General features: G+C 46.9%; 1 protein-coding gene across 2 annotated transcripts in view; it reads right to left on the reverse strand.

Annotated features, from left to right (window-relative positions):
* Nucleotides 1–12,762: 12,762 nt before the first annotated feature.
* LOC140422012 (uncharacterized) overlaps nt 12,763–18,560 on the reverse strand; it is a 51,113-nt gene continuing 45,315 nt past the window's right edge. For both annotated transcript variants that reach the window (XM_072506970.1, XM_072506969.1), the window contains exon 2: nt 12,763–15,307. In XM_072506970.1, coding sequence (XP_072363071.1) covers nt 13,831–14,952 — 1,122 coding nt within the window. In that variant the 5' untranslated portion in view covers nt 14,953–15,307 and the 3' untranslated portion in view covers nt 12,763–13,830. The remainder of the gene's footprint in view (nt 15,308–18,560) is intronic.

The raw sequence follows: 18,560 nt of genomic DNA on the forward strand, positions 1-18,560 counted from the left end.
CTTGGTGTGCATGGAGATTTAACTTCACACAGACTGAAACCTCCTCCTGTCTCCAACATCTGTGAGTAAAACACTTTCTTTTCTCCCCCTTTCCATTTCTTTTCTCATTCTGACCTTCAATTGGTCACTTGCAGCAACTGAAGGGAAAGGAAGTGAATCCAGGGAGGGTGCAGACTCTGGAAAGCTTGGCCCAGGTCTCTCTCTCTCTTAAAGTTATTGACATCCTTTCCTCTCTCAGCTTCATAGAACCAATGAATTTACAGTGTAGACGGAGCCCATCGAGTCTGCACGGCCCTTAGAAAGAGCACCCTACCTAATCCCATGCCTCCACCCGATCCCTGTAATCCAGTAAACCGACTTAACCTCTTGGACATTAAGGGCAATTTAGCATTATCAATCCACCTAACCTGCACATCTTTGGACTGTGGGAAGAAACCACAGCACACAGAGGAAACCCACACAGACACGGGGAGAATGTGCAAACTCCACACAGACAGTCTCACAAGGCCAGAATTGAACCCAGGTCCCTGGAACTGTGAGGCAGCAGTGCTAACCACTTGATACATTTGTTTGTCTGGCTGAAAGGATGGTCAGTTTTCTAATATTCACAATTAAATGGCCGGTTTCCCCAGGAGATGATTGACATTTAAGGGGGCAGTAAATTAATATCAGACAGAGAAATGTCCAGTGTTGTTATATGGTACAGATTAGATATATTATTTATGGTTCTGTAATAAAGTACATTTATTATTATTATTAAATCTGCACTGACCCGCAGAAAGAGCATTTCACTGAGGCCCACTCTCTGCCCTATCCCCATAACCTCGTGCATTGATTATAGACAACCCACCTAACCTACACCAGCACAGTGGGCTAAACAGCTGGCTTGTAATGCGCAACAATGCCAGCAGCGCGGCTTCAATTCCCGTACTGGCCTCCCTGAACAGGCGCCGGAATGTGTTGACTAAGGGCTTTTCACAGTAACTTCATTGAAGCCTACTTGTGACAATAAGCAATTATTATTATACCTCTTTGGTATAAAGAGGGCACTAAGGGGCAATTTAGCATGACCAATCCACTTTAACTGCACATCTTTGGACTGTGGGAGGAAAACGTAGCACTCAGAGGAAACACACGCAGACACAGGGAGAATGCCTATCTTCACACAGACAGCCACTCAAGGAATCAAACCTGGGTCCCTGGTGCCGTGAGGCAGCAGTGCTACCCACTGTGCCCTATTCCTGGCCGAAGTTGAATTTAATTCATTCATGGAATGCCCAGGAGGAGCAAGTCAGTCAAATTGGAGCCTATGTATTTGAGATAGGAGTTCCATACTTCACCCAATGCATCAGACTAGGAATGAATTACAGACATTAAAAATTGCATGGAGATGCATTCCATAATCAGCCTATGCCAGTTTGGGATTGAGGGAGACCTGACTGCTCTGCTTCTGTATTGAGCCAGATGAATGTTGGGTCCATCCTAACTCAGTCCCTTATGAACCTGAGACGAGAGGCCAATTGACATAGTCTGATATTCGGGAGATCCAACCCTCCCTTAGCTCCTGGTGACTGGAGCAGAACAAACTTGAGACCAGATAAATGTACTAATCGTACCATTAATTTCCTTAACAACTCTGTTCGACAGCAGTATAGGCAGCATCTGCAGAGGGTACAACAGTCTGGGCAACACATTCATTTTAATGAAGGTGATTCTCCCTCACCATGAAATCAGAAGAGCCGACCACCGGGCAAGGTCCCACCTAATAGTCACCATCAGCTGTGGAAAGTTGGCCCCATATAGCTGTCTGAAAAAGGGGGACATTGACATTCCCAGATATTTAAATCCCAAGGGGAACCATCTGAAGGGTAACTTAGCAAGAAAAGAGGGCTTACCCCTCAACTCCTCAAACCCCCTCCCCCACTCTAATAATGTCCGGGTCTGAAACACTGGGTTCGACACAAACAGCTGCTCGTCATCGACACTCAGAGTGATCTTGTGCTGCCTCACCCCACCCTCCAGTCTCGACATCAGAGTGTCTGATCTAATATCCTCCAGCAAGGGCTCAATGGCCAACGCAAACAGCAAGGGGGACAGAGGGCAGCCCTGTCTCGTCCCTCTCTGAAGCACAAACTTCGACACCCTGAAACCATTGGTGAGCACCGCCGCTGCCGGTCTGTGATGTATCAATTGAATCCACTCAATATAAACCTCACCCAACCCGAAGCCTCGCAGCGGATACACCAGATAATTCCACTCGGCTCGAGCAAAAGCTTTCTCTGCATCGAAGGAGATCACCAGCCCATCCAATGCATATTTCTGAAAAGCCTGAATCACATTCAGCAACCTTCCAACATTGTTACTGGAAAACCTTCTCCTTATAAACCCAGTCTGGTTCTCCCACACGATTGTCGGAAGGATGTCCTCCACCCTTTTCGCCAAAACATAAGATCGCAGTTTCAAGTCAACATTCAAAAGAGAGATTGGGTGATGAGAGGCCCACTCCTCTGAGTCCTTGCCTACCTTCAGAATTAAAGAGATATTAGTCTCACAAAGAGTCGGTGGCAGCATCCCAGAGTCAAAAGAGTGACAACACATATCTACCAATGGGTCCAACAACAAATTCTCAAACCCCCGATAAAACTCACACCCACAGACATCCGGTCCCGAGGCTTTACCCGGCTGCAGCTACTTCTTGGCCTTTGACACCTGTTCCCTAGAAATAATATAACAATCTTTTATTGTCACAAGCAGGCTTACATTAACACTGCAATGACTTTACTGTGAAAAGCCCCAAGTCGCCACATTCAGGCACCTGTTTGGGTCACAGAGGGAGAATTCAGAATTCTCAGCCGGTATGGGAATTGAACCCACGCTGCTGGCCTTGTTCTGCATTACAAACCAGCTGTCTCATGAAGATTTTCTGAGGCCTCCAGAAGCTTCAGGGAAAAGAAAGACTGTTCCACACCCACCAACACATCACCAGACTGCTCAGACTTGCATAATCCTGCATAGAATTCCTCAAATCCCTGTTTATTTCCTCCGTCTTCATGACCCTTTACTGCATTGAGCAATTGCTGCATCGAGCAATTTGCTCTAAAGTCGGCCTTTTTCTTTGTCAGACAGGCCAAGTATTTGCTCGGCTTATTCCCAAACTCGTACAACTTCTGACTTTTCAACTTTTCTCGACCTGCTGAGGAAACAGGGAGTCCAAAGCCACTCTTGCTGCATTAACCTCCTTCAGCAATAGCTTACTAGGAAGCTTCTTATAATTCTCCTCATCTTCGCCAAACCAAACTCCAGACGCCGCTGGTTCTCCAGCATCCTGCACCTTTTATTAGCAGTGTGAGAAATGACCAGCCCCGAGCATAAACTTCACGTCTCCCACAAAATGGAGGTGGAAATACCAGGAGTCGAGTTAACCAAAAGGAGGAACTCAAACTCTTCCCGAAAGTGCATAATAAATGAACTCGGGGAGGCTCCAAACCTCCACATTCTCGACCTGGGGATGAGCCCTCGAGCAGAAACTCCAGACAAATGGGGGAAGGTCTGTGATTACGATGCTCCATGTGATGCAAGTGGACACCAGGTGTAGGATCGTCCTCGGCACAAAAAAGTCAGCGATTCTAGTCTGACATTGCTGTGGGGCTGGAAAGAAGGTAAAATCTCTGCTCCTCGGGTACAAAGTTCTCTAAACATCCACATAACCCACCTCCTCACTGTTATGATCCCGGACCAGACCCCCAACAGTGGCTCAGATACTGGACACAAACCCCAATATTTTATTTGTGTTTTGTCAGACTGTGAGGAAAGGATACCTCAGGATGTCAGGAATAAAAGAATGACTAGGGAAAGAGTAGAGCCAGTCAAGGACAGGGATGGGAAGTTGTGTGTGGAGTCTGAAGAGATAGGCGAGATACTAAATTAATATTTTTTGTCAGTATTCACTCAGGAAAAAGATAATGTTGTGGAGGAGAATGCTGAGACCCAGGCTATTAGAATAGATGGCATTGAGGTAAGTAGGGAAGAGGTGTTGGCAATTCTGGACAGGCTGAAAATAGATAAGTCCCTGAGGCCTGATGGGATTTATCCTAGGATTCTCTGGGAAGCCAGGGAAGAGATTGCTGGGCCTTTGGCTTTGATTTTTATGTCATCATTGGCTACAGGAATAGTGCCAGAGGACTGGAGGATAGCAAATGTGGTCCCTTTGTTCAAAAAGGGGAGCAGGGACAACCCTGGCAACTATAGACCGGTGAGCCTCATGTCTGTTGTGGGTAAAGTCTTAGAGGGGATTATAAGAGACAAGATTTATAATCATCTAGATAGGAATAATATGATCAGGGATAGTCAGCATGGCTTTGTGAAGGGTAGGTCATGCCTCACAAACCTTATCGAGTTCTTTGAGAAGGTGGCTGAACAGGTAGACGAGGGTAGAGCAGTTGATGTGGTGTATATGGATTTCAGTAAAGCGTTTGATAAGGTTCCCCATGGTAGGCTATTGCAGAAAATACGGAGGCTGGGGATTGAGGGTGATTTAGAGATGTGGATCAGAAATTGGCTAGCTGAAAGAAGACAGAGGGTGGTGGTTGATGGGAAATGTTCAGAATGGAGTTCAGTTACAAGTGGCGTACCACAAGGATCTGTTCTGGGGCTGTTGCTGTTTGTCATTTTTATCAACGACCTAGAGGAGGGCGCAGAAGGGTGGGTGAGTAAATTTGCAGATGACACTAAAATCGGTGGTGTTGTCGACGGTGCGGAAGGATGTAGCAGGTTACAGAGGGACATAGATAAGCTGCAGAGCTGGGCTGAGAGGTGGCAAATGGAGTTTAATGTAGAGAAGTGTGAGGTGAGTCCCTTTGGAAGGAATAACAGGAATGCGGAATATTTGGCTAATGGTAAAGTTCTTTGAAGTGTGGAAGAGCAGAGGGATCTAGGTGTCCATGTACATAGATCCCTGAAAGTTGCCACCCAGGTTGATAGGGTTGTGAAGAAGGCCTATGGAGTGTTGGCCTTTATTGGTAGAGGGATTGAGTTCTGGAGTCATGAGGTCATGTTGCAGCTGTACAAAACTCTGGTACGGCCGAATTTGGAGTATTGCGTACAGTTCTGGTCACCGCATTATAGGAAGGACGTGGAAGCTTTGGAGCGGGTGCAGAGATTTACCAGGATGTTGCCTGGTATGGAGGGAAAATCTTATGAGGAAAGGCTGATGGACTTGAGGTTGTTTTCGTTAGAGAGAAGAAGGTTAAGAGGAGACTTAATAGAGGCATACAAAATGATCAGGGGGTTAGATAGGGTGGACAGTGAGAGCCTTCCCCCGCGGATGGAAATGGCTAGCACGAGGGGACATGGCTTTAAACTGAGGGGTAATAGATATAGGACAGAGGTCAGAGGTAGGTTCTTTACGCAAAGAATGGTGAGGCCGTGGAATGCCCTACCTGCAACAGTAGTGAACTCGCCAACATTGAGGGCATTTAAAAGTTTATTGGATAAGCATATGGATGATAATGGCATAGTGTAGGTTAGATGGCTTTTGTTTCGGTGCAACATCGTGGGCCGAAGGGGCTGTACTGCGCTGTATCGTTCTATGTTCTATGTTCTCACTCCAGGAGCGATTTCACAAAAAATACCTGGAAGGCGGTACGTCAACTGAGGCGAACAAGGGTGCAGTTTATGAACATGGAGATAAGGCGATGTTAGCAGGTCAGCTCCGGAGGGAAGCAGCGGCAAGGGAAATTGTTCAGGTGAGGGATAGGGCAGAGAAGTTGGTGGTGGCTCTGGATTTGATTACAAGGTCTTTGAGGAATTCTATGAGAAGTTGTACAGGTCAGAGCCACCTGGGGCAGACCGGGTGATGCAGTAATTTCTAGATGGGTTGGAGTACCTGAGGTTAGGGGAGGGGGACAGGGCTACATTAGAAGGAGCGATAGTGGAGCAGGAGATAAAAGATGCGATTGGGAGGATGCAGTCGGGGAAGGTGGCAAGGCCGGATGGGTTTCCGGTGGAATATTATAAAAAATTCAAGGATAAGCTGGTACTGCTGATGGTGGGGATGTTTGAGGAGGCGATAGGGAGGGGGGTGTTGCCGCAAACCTTGGGGCAGGCATCAATTTCCCTGTTGCTAAAAAAACATAAGGACCAGACGGAGTGTGGGATGTATAGGCCCACATCACTTTTAAAAGTGGACGCGAAAGTACTGGCTAACGTACTGCCGGGTAGGCTGGAGGAGTGCCTCCCGAAGGTGATAAGTGAAGATCAGATGGGGTTCGTGAGAGGGAGGCAGCTCTTTTCGAACATTAGGAGGGTATTGAACATGGTTATGGTACCGGCGGAGGGGAAGGAAACAGGTGGTTGTGGCATTGGACGCCGAGAAAGCGTTTCACCGGGTAGAATGGGGGTACTCCAGAGCGGTTTGGAATTGTACCCAGATTTGTGGACTGGGTAAAGCTATTATATAAGGAGCCGAGGGCCAGTGTCCGCACAAACAATACCAGCTCAAAATACTTTCCTCTCCACCGTGGGACGAGGCAGAGATGTCCTATGTCCCCCCTGCTCTTTACACTTGCGATTGGGCCATTGGCTATTGCATTAAGATGTTTGGGGATATGGAAAGGGATAGTGCAGGAGGGGATAGAGCATAGGTTGTCCTTATATGCCGATGACTTGTTATTATACATGTCGGAACCAAGTGTGTCAATAGGGGAATACTGGAGCTGCTTCTGGTGTTTGGGTCTTTCTTGGGGTACAAATTAAATCGAGACAAGAGTGAATATTTTGTGGTGTTTCGGTCGGGGGTGGTGCGGCAGGGGTGAGGGGCTACCGTTCCGTAGGGCAGGGACCTGGGGGTGCAGGTTGCCCGGCAGTGGGGCGGGGGGCGGGGGGGGGGGGGGGGGGGGGGCGGCGGGGGGGGCCTCCACAGGTACAACATTTCTAGTTTGATGGGGAGAGTGAATGCTGATCTGGCAAGGTGGGATGGTCTCCCTCTGTCACTGGCAGGTCGGGTACAGGCGGTTAAAATGTATGTGCTGCCGCGATTCCTGTTTATTTTTCAATGCCTGCTGATTTTCCTGCCAAAGGCATTTTTTAGAGAGATTGATAGGATGATTGATCATTCACATGGGGAGGGAAGGTGGCTAGAATTAAAAAGGTGCTGCTACAGAGGGGAAGGCAGGCAGGGGGTTTGGGTCTTCCGAACCGGATGTATTATTACTGGGCGGCGAATGTGGAGAAGGTACAGAGCTGGATCAGAGGGATTGACTCCCAATGGGTCAGAATGGAAGAGAGTTTGGGTAGGGGGTCGGGATTGAAGGCGCTAGCGACAGCGCCGCTCCCGACGGCCCCGGGAGATACTCAGGGAATCCAGTAGTAATAGCTTTGTTGAGAATTTGGAGACAGTTTCGACAGCACTTCGGGTTGGGGGCAGGGTCAATGGAAATGCCGATTCGGGGGAACATAGATTTGAACCAGGGAAGTGGGATGGAAATTTTCGGAGATGGGAGGAGAAAGGAATTAGGATACTAAAAGATTTATTTCTTGGGGGTCGTTTTGCGGGATTGAAGGAGCTGGGAGTGAAGTACAGGCTGGAGCAGGGGGAAATATTTAGATACATGCAGGTTCGAGACTTTCCCAGAAAGGAGATACAGAGCTTCCCAGTAGAACCGGCTTCCACATTGCTGGAGGTGGTGCTGACGACAGGGGGACTGGGGAAGGGGGTAGTGTCGGCGGTTTACGGGACTATTTTAGAGGAAGAGAAGGCACCGCTTGAAGGGATCAAGGCAAACAGGGAGGAAGAGTTTGGTGAGGGTATGGAGGAGGGGTTCTGGTGTGAGGTGCTCCGGAGGGTGAACGCCTCCACCTCGTGTGCGAGGTTGGGGCTGACACAGCTGAAGGTGGTGTATAGCGCACACCTTAAAGGATGAGGATGAGTCGGCTCTTTGAGGGGGTAGATGTGTGTGAACGTTGCGGGGTGGCACCGCAAACCACGTTCATATGGGTTGGTCCTGTCCAAAGCTGGAGGATTACTGGAAGGAGGTGTTCAGGCTAATCTCTAAAGTGGTGCAAGTAAAACTGGATCCGGGCCCTCGGGAGGCCATATTCGGGTGTCGGACCAGCCGGGGTTGGAAATGGGTGCGGAGGCAGATGTTGTAGCCTTCGCCTCGTTGATCGCCCGAAGGCGGATTCTGTTAGGGTGGAGATCAACCTCTCCACCCTGTGCACTGGCGTGGCGGGGGGACCTGCTGGAATTCTTAACGCTTGAAAAGGTCAAATTTGAACTGAGGGGAAGGATGGAGGGGTTCTACATTTCATGGGCGTTATTCATTGTGCACTTTCGAGAATTGAATCACATCGAACATTAGTGGGGTTGGGGGAGGGGGGCTGTGTGTGTTATTGGTGACTATGGGTGAGTCCTGATTCCTTTTTGTCATTTGTTTATGTTAACATGCGGGCTAATGTCTGGGGTTTGGTGGGAGGGTGGGATCGTTGTTATTGATATATGGATTGGTATTACATTCGTTACTGATTGTTTATTGTTGGGTGTAAATTTGGGCGAAAATGTGAAAAAGGAGAATAAAAAATATTTTACAAAAGAAATCTACAAGTTGTGAATCTTTGGAATTCTCTACCCCAGAGGGCTGTGGGAGCTCAGTCATTGAGTGTGTTTAAAGCAGAGACTGACAGATTTCTAAATCCCAATAACACAAAGGGATATGGGGATAGTGTGGGGGAAAAGGCATTGCAGTGGATGATCAGCCATGATCGTATTGAATGGTGGAGCAGGCTCGACGGGCTGAATGGCCAACTCCTGCTCCTATGTTCCAATGGTACAAAGATAGGTAGGAAAGTAAATTGTGAAGAGGACATAAGGTTAAAAAGCCATATGTTAAATGAGCAGGATAAAATCTGGCAAATTGAGAATAATGTGGGAACATTTGTAATTGTCCACTTTGACAGGAAGAATATAAAGGTTTATTATCTAAATGGTGAGAGATTGCAGAGCTCTGAGATTCAGAGGGATCTGGGTGTCCAAGAGCATGAATCACAAAAGGCGAATATACAGGAACAGCAAGTAATTAGGAAAGCTAATAGAATGTTATTGTTTATTGTGAGGGGAATTGAATACAAAAGTAGGGAGGTTACGCTTCAGTTATACAGGACATTGGTGAGACCACATCTCGAGCACTGTGTACAGTATTGCTCTCATTTAAGGAATGATGTCAATGTGTTGGACGCAGTTCAGAGAAGGTTTACTGGACTCATACCTGGAATTGGAGGCTGGTCTTATGAGGAATGATTGGACAGGCTGGGTGTCCGATGGAGTTTAGGTGACTTGATTGAACCAGATAAGATCCTGAGGGGCCTTGACAGGGTGGATGTGGAAAGGATGTTTCCCCTTGTGGGAGAATCTAGAAATTGGAGTCACTTCAAAAGCAATAACTTGCCCATTTACGGCAGAGGATAACTTTTTTCTCTCAGGGTTGTGAGTCTTTGCAACACTCTTCCTCAAAAGGCAGTGGAAGCAGAGTCTTTGAATATTTTTAAGGCAGGTTGGATAGATTCTTGAAAATCAAGGGGGTGAAAGTTTATCAGGGTAGGTGGGAATAAGACCACACTAAGACCATAAGGAATAGGAGTAGGCCATTCAGCCCTTCCAGCCTGCTCCACATTTCAATAGGATCATGGCTGAAACCAACATTTCTCACGTTCACTTTCCTGCCCTTTCCCTGTAATCCTCGGTTCCCTGACTGATCAAGAATCTATCTCAGCCCGAAATATACACAAGGACTCTGTCCCCTCAACTCTCACGTTCCAAAGACTCTCCAAAAGAATTTCCTCCTCATCTCAGTCTTAAATTGACATCTCTTTATTCTGAGACTATGCCCTCTGGTCCTAGATTCTCCCACGAGGGGAAACATCCTCTCAGCATTTACCCTGTGAAGCTCCTTAAGAATCCTGTATGTTTCAATGAGATCAACTCTCATTCTTCTAAATTCCAATGAGTAAAGTCCCAACCTGTTTAATCTTTGCTCTATGACAATCCCTCCATACCTGGGATCATCCTAGTGAACGTTCTCTAAACAGCCTCCAATGAAATAATATCTTTCCTTAAACAAGGGGACCAAAACTGCTCTCAGTTCTCCAGATGTGGCCTCACCAGCACCTTGTACAGCTGCAGCAAGACTTCCCGACTCCTTTACTCCAACCCCCTTGTAATCAGGGCCAATATTCCATTAGCCTTCCTGATTACCTGCTGCACCTGTCTGCTAGCTTTCTGTGTTTCATGCACAAGTTCCCCCAAGTCCCTTTGTGTTGCAGCTTTCTGCAGTTTTTCTCCATTTAAATAATACTGTTCTTTTGTTCTCCCTTCCAAAATGAACTTCACAATTTCCCACATTATGCCCCATGTGGCAACTTTTTGTCCACTTGCTTAACCTCTCAATATCTCTTTGCAAACTGTTTGTATCCCCCTCACAACTTACCTGTCCACCTATTTTTGTGTTGTCTTCAAATTTGGGCACAGTACGTTCGCTTCCTTCCTCCAAGTCATTATTATAAATTGTACACAGTTGTGGTCCCAGGACTGATCCCTGTGGAACCCCACTGGTTACAGGTCACCAACCTGAAAAAGCACCCCTTATCCCCACTCGCTGTTTCCTGCTCATTAGCCAATTCTCTATCCAGGCCAACTCCATGGGTTCTTATCTCATGACTTAACGTTTTGTGAGATACCTTGTCAAAGGCCTTCTGGGAGTTTAAATACAACACATCTACTGGTCCCCCTCTATCCACTCTGGTTGAGACTTCCTCGAAACACTCTGATAAATTAGTCAGACACGGTTTCCCTTTCACAAAGCCATGCTGAATCTGCTTGATTAGATTATGATTTTCTCAATGTGCTCCTATTACTTCCTCATAATTGATTCCAACATTTTTTGCAACAATAAATGTTAGGTTGATCGTCCTATAGTGTCTCGTTTTTGCCTCCCTCCCATTCTGAATCGGCGGGTTGTCACATTGGCAGTTTTCCAATCCTCTGGTACTTCTCCAGAATCCAAGGATTTTTGGAAAATTACAATCAATGCATCCACTATCTCTGTAGCCATTTCTTTTAGGATCCTAGGATGCAGCCATCCAGGGGACATATCTTATCCCCATCAGTTTGTCCAAAATGACTTCTCCAGTGATGGTATTTAATTGCTCCATTCGTATTCTTTAGTATTAAATGGGATAGTCAAAGTATCTTCCACCATAAAGACTGATGCAAAAAAATCTGTTTAACTCCTCTGCCATTTCCTTGTTCCCCATAACTGACACAGCGGCGTGGAGGCACATGGTGGTTAGCACTGTTGCTTCACAGCTCCAGGGAACCGGGTTCAATTCCCGGCTTGGGTCACTGTCTGTGCGGAGTCTCCACGTTCTCCCAAAACTGCGTGGGTTTCCTCCCACAAGTCCCAAAAGACGTGCTTGTTAGGTGAATTGGACATTCTGAATTCTCCCTCTGTGTACCCAAACAGGTGCCGGAGTGTGGCGACTGGCGGATTTTCACAGTAACTTCATTGCAGTGTTAATGTAAGCCTATTTGTAACAATAATAAAGATTATAATAATAAAGAATATTATTACTATCGCCTGAGATGTATTTTCTAAGGGGCCTCTGTGGAGTTGAGGTTACAATCAGATCAGCCGTGAACTTATTGAATGGTGGAGCAGGCTCGAGGGGCCGAGTGGCCTACTCCTGCTCCTAATTCGTATGTTATCAGATCCTTTATAATAGATTGTAGCATTTTTCCTCCTACTGATGTCAGGCTAATGGGTCTGTGGTTCCCGTTTTCTCTCTCCCTCCTTAAAGAGTGAGGTGACATTTACCACTTTCCAATCTGCAGGAACCATTCCAGAATCTATAGAATTTTGAAAGGTGATCACCAATGTATCCACTATCTCTACAGCCACCTCTTTCAACATTCTGGGATGTAGAGCATCAGCATTTGGGGATTTATTAACTTTCAATCCCATTAATTTCTCCAGTACTACTTTTTCACGAATACTAATCTCTTTCATTCCCTCGTGCTCACTGGTCCCTTGGTTCTCTGGTGTTTTTAGGATGATTTCTGTATCTTCCTCCGTGAAGACAGATTCACATTGTTTAGTTTCTCTGCCATTTCCTTATTCCCCATTATAAACTCTCCTGTCTCTGCCTGGAATGGACCCACATTGGTCTTTGCTAATCTTTTCCTGTTCACATTCCGATAGGAGCGTTTCCAGTCAGTTTTTATGTTTTTCCCCAGTTTGCTCTCGTATTCTATTTTCTGTTTATCAGTTTCTTGGTCCTTTGCTGAATTCTAAACCAAGTTCCCAATCCTCAGGCTCACTAATATTTTAGCCACTTTGAGTCTCCTCCATTGATCTAATAGAATCTAACTTTTCTTGTTAGCCACGATAGCTTCATTTTGCTATTTAATTTTTGCTTCTTAAAGGAATCTATATTTTATGAAAATAAAATGCGAGAGGTTGCCTGTCTATTGTCTATCGTCATACAAAGATGAACAAAGAACAAAGGACAGTACAGCACAGCACAGGAACAGGCCCTTCGGCCCACCAGGCCTGCTCGGATCATGATGTTTGTCTAAACTAAAACCTTCCAGGGTCTGTATCCGTCTATTCCCATCCTAGTCATGTATTCATCAAGATGCCTCTTAAACGTCACTGTCATACCTGCTTCCACCACCTCCTCCGGCAGCGAGTTCCAGGCACTCAACACCCTCTGTGTAAAAAAAAAAACCTCCCTCACACATCTCCTCTAAACTTTGCCCCTCGCACCTAAACCTCTGTCACCTGGTAATTGACTTTTCCAACCTGGGAAAAAGCTTCTGACTATCCACTCTGTCCATGCCACTCATAATTTTGTAAATTTTTATCAGGTCGTCCCTCAACTCCGTCGCTCTAGTTAAAACAATCCGAGTTTATCCAACCTCTCCTCATAGCTAATAGCCTCCAGGCCAGGCAAAATCCTGGTAAACCTCCTCTGTACTCTCTCCAAAGCCTCCACATCCTTTTGGTAACGTGCTGACCAGAATTATAGGCAATATTCCACGTGTGGCCTAAGGTTCTGTACAGCTGCAGCATGACTTGCCAATTTTTATACTCAATGTCCCGACCAATGAAGACAAGCATGCCGTCTGCCTTCTTAGCTCCTTATCCACCTGCGTTGCCACTTTCAGTGATATATTTATTGTAATTTCCCAATCTACCACAGACAACTTGCCCCTCAGACCATGACAGTTTCCTTCTGCGAGAAACACCCAGATAAATTAGACAAAAGAACCCTGTAACCACCACAGCCCATCTTCATGGCAACGTGGCTGCTTTGGGAACTAAATATCTTCCAACATGCAAACACCTTTTCATTCTGTGCTCCTCGTCAAACTTGGAACCAGGTAATCGCAACGAGGCTCAAAAATGGTCAGCCCACCGGAGGCAGAGGTGTTAGACCGGCCAGTCCAGCAGAAAGAAACCCTCCAATCATCACCATTCACCAGATGTCAGAATGAACAGAATGCAGTCCTGGATGTAAGTGAGAGCAGAAACAATAACAACGGAGCCAACATCTGTAATTTGTGAACTTGTTGGAGTCACAACAGGTGTGATGAATCACAAACCCCCTCCCCACAATGAGAGCAGATGAATGGTCTCCCCCCAGAATTAACTCGCTAGTGTCTCCGTAGTTGGGACGGATCATTGAATGTCTCCCCTGCTCAGAGCAGGTGAATGGCCTCTTCCAGGTGTGAACTCACTCGTGTTCCCGCAGGGTGTATGGATATCTGAATCCCTTCTCTCACTCAGAGCAGGTTAACGCCTTCTCCCCTGTGTGAATTCGCTGGTGTCTCTGCAGGTTGGATAACCAAGTGAATCCCTTCTCACACTGAGAGCAGGTGAATGGCTTCTCCCCAGTGTGAATTCGCTGGTGTGTCTGCAGGCTGGATAACTGAGTGAATCCCTTCTCACACTGAGAGCAGGTGAATGGCCTCACCCCAGTGTGAATTCGCTTGTGTCTCTGCAGGCTGGATAACTGAGTGAATCCCTTCTCACACTGAGAGCAGGTGAACGGCCTCTCCCCAGTGTGCACTCGCTGGTGTGTCAGCAGGTGCGATGAAGTAGTGAATCCCCTCTCACACTGAGAGCAGGTGAACAGCTTCTCCCCAGTGTGAAATCGCTGGTGACTCTGCAGGCTGGATAACTGAGTGAATCCCTTCTCACACTGAGAGCAGGTGAACGGCTTCTCCCCAGTGTGAAATCGCTGGTGTCTCTGCAGGTTGGATAACTGAGTGAATCCCTTCTCACACTGAGAGCAGGTGAACGGCCTCACCCCAGTGTGAACTCGCTGATGTGTCAGCAGGTTCGATGAAGTAGTGAATCCCTTCTCACACTGAGAGCAGGTGAACGGCCTCTCCCCAGTGTGAACTCGCTGGTGTCTCTGCAGGCTGGATAACTGAGTGAATCCCTTCTCACACTGAGAGCAGGTGAACGGCCACTCACCAGTGTGAACACGCTGGTGTGCCCGCAGGTCGGATGTTTGAGTGAATCCCTTCTCACACTGAGAGCAGGTGAACAGCCTCTCCCCAGTGTGAACTCGCTGGTGTTTCCACAGGCTGGATAACTCAATGAATCTCTTCCCACACTGAGAGCAGGTGAACAACCTCTTCCCAATGTGAACTTGCTGGTGTTTCCGCAGGCCGGATAACTCAGTGAATCCCTTCCCACATTGAGAGCAGGTGAATGGCCTCTCCCCGGTGTGAACTCGCTGGTGTGACTTCAGGGCGGATAACTGAATGAATCCCTTCCAACACACAGAGCACGTGAACGGCCTCTCCCCAGTGTGACTGCGTCGATGAGCTTCCAGCTGAGATGGGAATTTGAATCCCTTCCCACAGTCCCCACATTTCCACGGTTTCTCCATGTTTTGGGTGTCCTTGTGACTCTCCAGGTCTAACTATCAGTTGAAGCCTTGTCCACACACAGAACACGTGTACGGTCTCTCCCCGCTGTAAATGTGTGATGTCTTTTCAGGCTGTGTAACTGGTTAAAGCTCTTTCCACTGTCAGTGCTCTGGAACACTCTCACTCGGGTGTGTGTGTCTCGGTGCTTTTCCAGTCACAATGATGGTTAAAACCTTTTGAAGCCGACAGATTGGGCAAACATTTCTCCTTCTAGATTCAAAGTCCAGTGATATCCAGTTCCAAGGAATTGAGGCTCAGCCAGATCGAGACGTGACGTTTGAGATTTCTGTCTGTAATTCCTCCTCTTCAAATATCCTGTAAAAACAATTCACAAAAGACATCACTGTCAGTACAGGATAGAAATTCAGAACAGACAATTCTAGTTCCTCGAGAACATTCTTTCCTCTCTCATTCCTCAAAAGCTGTAAATCTCCATCCCACACACTCTTCCTCCATTCTCACCCTGCTGTATCTAATATTCACCCTCCCAATTCTCCTGACGGTGCTGATTCAGGCTGATTGACAGATCCATGCTCACTGCTTCCTGTCCTGGGCACAGAGATCATAACAAATAGGAGCTGCAGTTGGCCATTCGGCCCATCGAACCTGCTCATTTATTCTGTGGGATCATTGGTCGATCTATGTCAGCGACATTATCGTGTTATTGACCAGAGGCTGAGTGTGCTGACTCAATATCTGTGAGCTCATGAGGCCGAGCTGAACAACACCATGAAGAGGCTCGATGATGCGGAGGAGAAAATCCTGAACATCGAGCAAGATGCCTCCTCGGCAGAGACAAGAATTCAATCCTTGGAGAACCAGCTGAGTGGCGTGGGAGAAGCCTGGCGGACTTGGAGAACAGAGGGTCAGAGAAAGAACATCCGAGTCGTCGGCCTGCCAGAAGGTGTGGAGGGTGAGGCTCCCGTTAGGTTCTTCAAGGACCGGCTGCCACGTTTTCTCAAGCTGGAGGTGAAGCCTGGGTGTTTCAAATTAGAAAGGGCATCGGATCCTGTCTTTGAGGCCCAGGGATAGTTTTCATCCCAGGCCTGTAACAATTCACTTCCACAACTTGAAAGATCACCAGAGGGTCCTGGAGACGGGTAAGGTGAGGTGGGACGTGGCTCCATAAGGAATGAGGATTTTCCTTATTCCAGGATTTTTCAACAGCAACGCAAACGAAGCATCGAGACTTTGATGAAGTTTGAAGGGAACTATGTTGCTTTATCCTGTGACCCTGAAAATTATATTGACAACTCCGTCAAGTCTTTCAATAATCCAACTACTGCCTTGGCCTTCATTAAATCCACGAAGCGCAAGGATTTGGAGGGATGGTTTGCAGCTCAGACTAACTCCGGCTCTGATCTAGACTCTTTCCTTATCACTGTTTTGTTGTCTGAATTTGTTATCTTTTATCCTGTTGAAGGGAGTTGTTATTCTGTGAGCGCCGATTGAATGTCTTCTTCTTCTCCTCGAGTGTCCCAGGGACTCGGATTATCTTATCTCAGTTATGGTAGATGTGCCATATGCTTATTATCCGCCGTCTTTCTTCTATTATCCGAGCGTTAATCATGGCAGAACCGAGTGGGGCCATTGCTGAAGGGTGGGTGGTGGTGGATGCAGGTCTTCACAGGTGGGTATAAAATGCGGGAGGGACATTCGATCCCCATTCCCTTGTTGGCCCTTTTCTTCTCCTCATTTTGGAGAAGGTGTCCTGAGGGTAACGACAGTCTGGCCGTGGGGTTAATCCTCCGGGTCCTCAGTCTTATTGAGGAATGTCCCCTTGGATCTATTGTGGTGGTGATCCTTTTGTATTTTTGTTATTATGGGAGGGTTTATGTGTTGTTGACTTTATCCTACTCTGGTACAGACGGGGCTTTTATCTGTGAAAGGAGCAGTTTGGGGAGACTTTGGTGCCTCTGGTGCAAAGTGAGTTGGAGGAGGACGTAATGGCGCACGCTCGATTGTGGTGTGAAAATCTGTTCCGGTTCTCTCTGTCGTCTGACTAACGGCGGCAGTTAATCTGCAAATTTTCCCAGGGAATGTACGGGGCATCCATCACCCTATCAGAAGGAAAAAGATCCTCTCCTTACTTAAGGAGAAAGTCGACATAGGTTTATTATAGGAAACTCATTTGGATGATGAGGAATACTTTAAATTGAGGCGGGATTGGGTGGGTCACGTTTTTTGCCTCCGTTTCGTCAAGCAGCAAGGGTGTGGCAATGCTTATTAATAAAAATATCACTTTTAAGGTTGAAACCTGCTCCAAGGACAAAGAAGGTGGATATGTGATCATTAGAGGTTCGGTGAATGGAGGTGTTGTTTCAATAATGAATGTTTATGGATCCCCGAATTGCTCCCCGGAGTTCATTATAAAGGACTTTGCAGAGTTAGCTTCAATTAACTCTTTTGTGGTTGGTGACTTCAACTGCCACTGAAATCCTCTGGTAGATAAACTCCCGGTTACCACCAACACCCCCACGCTGCAGGCTTGGGCGTTGGCCTTGGCTTGTAATTTGATGACTGTAGGAATTTCAGAGTTTTTGTACTCTGGGTATTTGGCGCAGTGAGGGCTAAAAGCCTGAATTAGTGTGTGTGACTGCTGCAGCCATGTTTCTAAAAGAAATCCTAGTTTGAAAGACAACTGGGTTCTGGAGCCAGAGGTGCAATTAAAGCATCATAAACATGTGGGCTCATGGTAAGTTGTTTTGATGAAGGGTATTCCCTGTGGAGTTAATTAGATTTCAGCTTGGTAAGATGATGTCAGTTCTGGGAGGAGCCACGGTATCAGGCGTTTGGCATGCAAGAAGTGTTTTAGTTGAGAATTAGTTCAAGATATGAGCAGAGGTCAAGCATCTCAGTTCAGTCTGGAGCTAGATTCGCAGTTTCTTTCCAAGCAGTTCAGAAGGTGAGCTGAAACAAGCTCACGTAGACAGTAGGTAGCATAGTGGCTAGCATAATTGTTTCACACCTCCAGGGTCCCAGGTTCGATTTCCGGCTGGGTCACTGTCGGTGCGGAGTCTGCACATTCTCCCTGTGGCTGCATGGGTTTCCTCCGGGTGCTCCGGTTTCCTCCCACCATCCAAAGATGTGCAGTTTAGGTGGATTGGCCATGCTAAATTGCTCTTCGTGCCCAAAAAGGTTAAGTGGGGGTTATGCTGATAGTGTAGATACGTGGGCTGGAGTAGGGTGCTCTTTGTAAGGGCCAGTGCAGACTCGATGGGCGAATGGCCTCCTTCTGCACTGTAAATTCCATGGTCTATGGTCTAAGCTGAAACAACTTCCCAAGTTTCTTCATGGTTCTGACAGGATTGAGACCTTGTCTTTAAAGCGGTGACACAAGATCTCTCTCAAAGAACATCTGCGTAAAGCGGGTATTGCTGAGGGCTAACTGTGTTTAACGGTGGATTGAGAGCTGAGATGGTGTTTTTGTTGTTTGAGTGGGAATAAAGGTAGCAGTTAAGGGTTACTGTATTCACTGTATTGATTAGCATTGTTTAAGGGCTAATTGTCAGCGGTTTCCTGGTGTGGTGTTAAATTTATTTTAATATTCTTAGTAATAAAGTTTGTT

The sequence above is a fragment of the Scyliorhinus torazame genome, chromosome 5, assembly GCF_047496885.1.
Source record: "Scyliorhinus torazame isolate Kashiwa2021f chromosome 5, sScyTor2.1, whole genome shotgun sequence".
In the NCBI taxonomy this organism is placed as follows: Eukaryota; Metazoa; Chordata; class Chondrichthyes; order Carcharhiniformes; family Scyliorhinidae; genus Scyliorhinus; species Scyliorhinus torazame.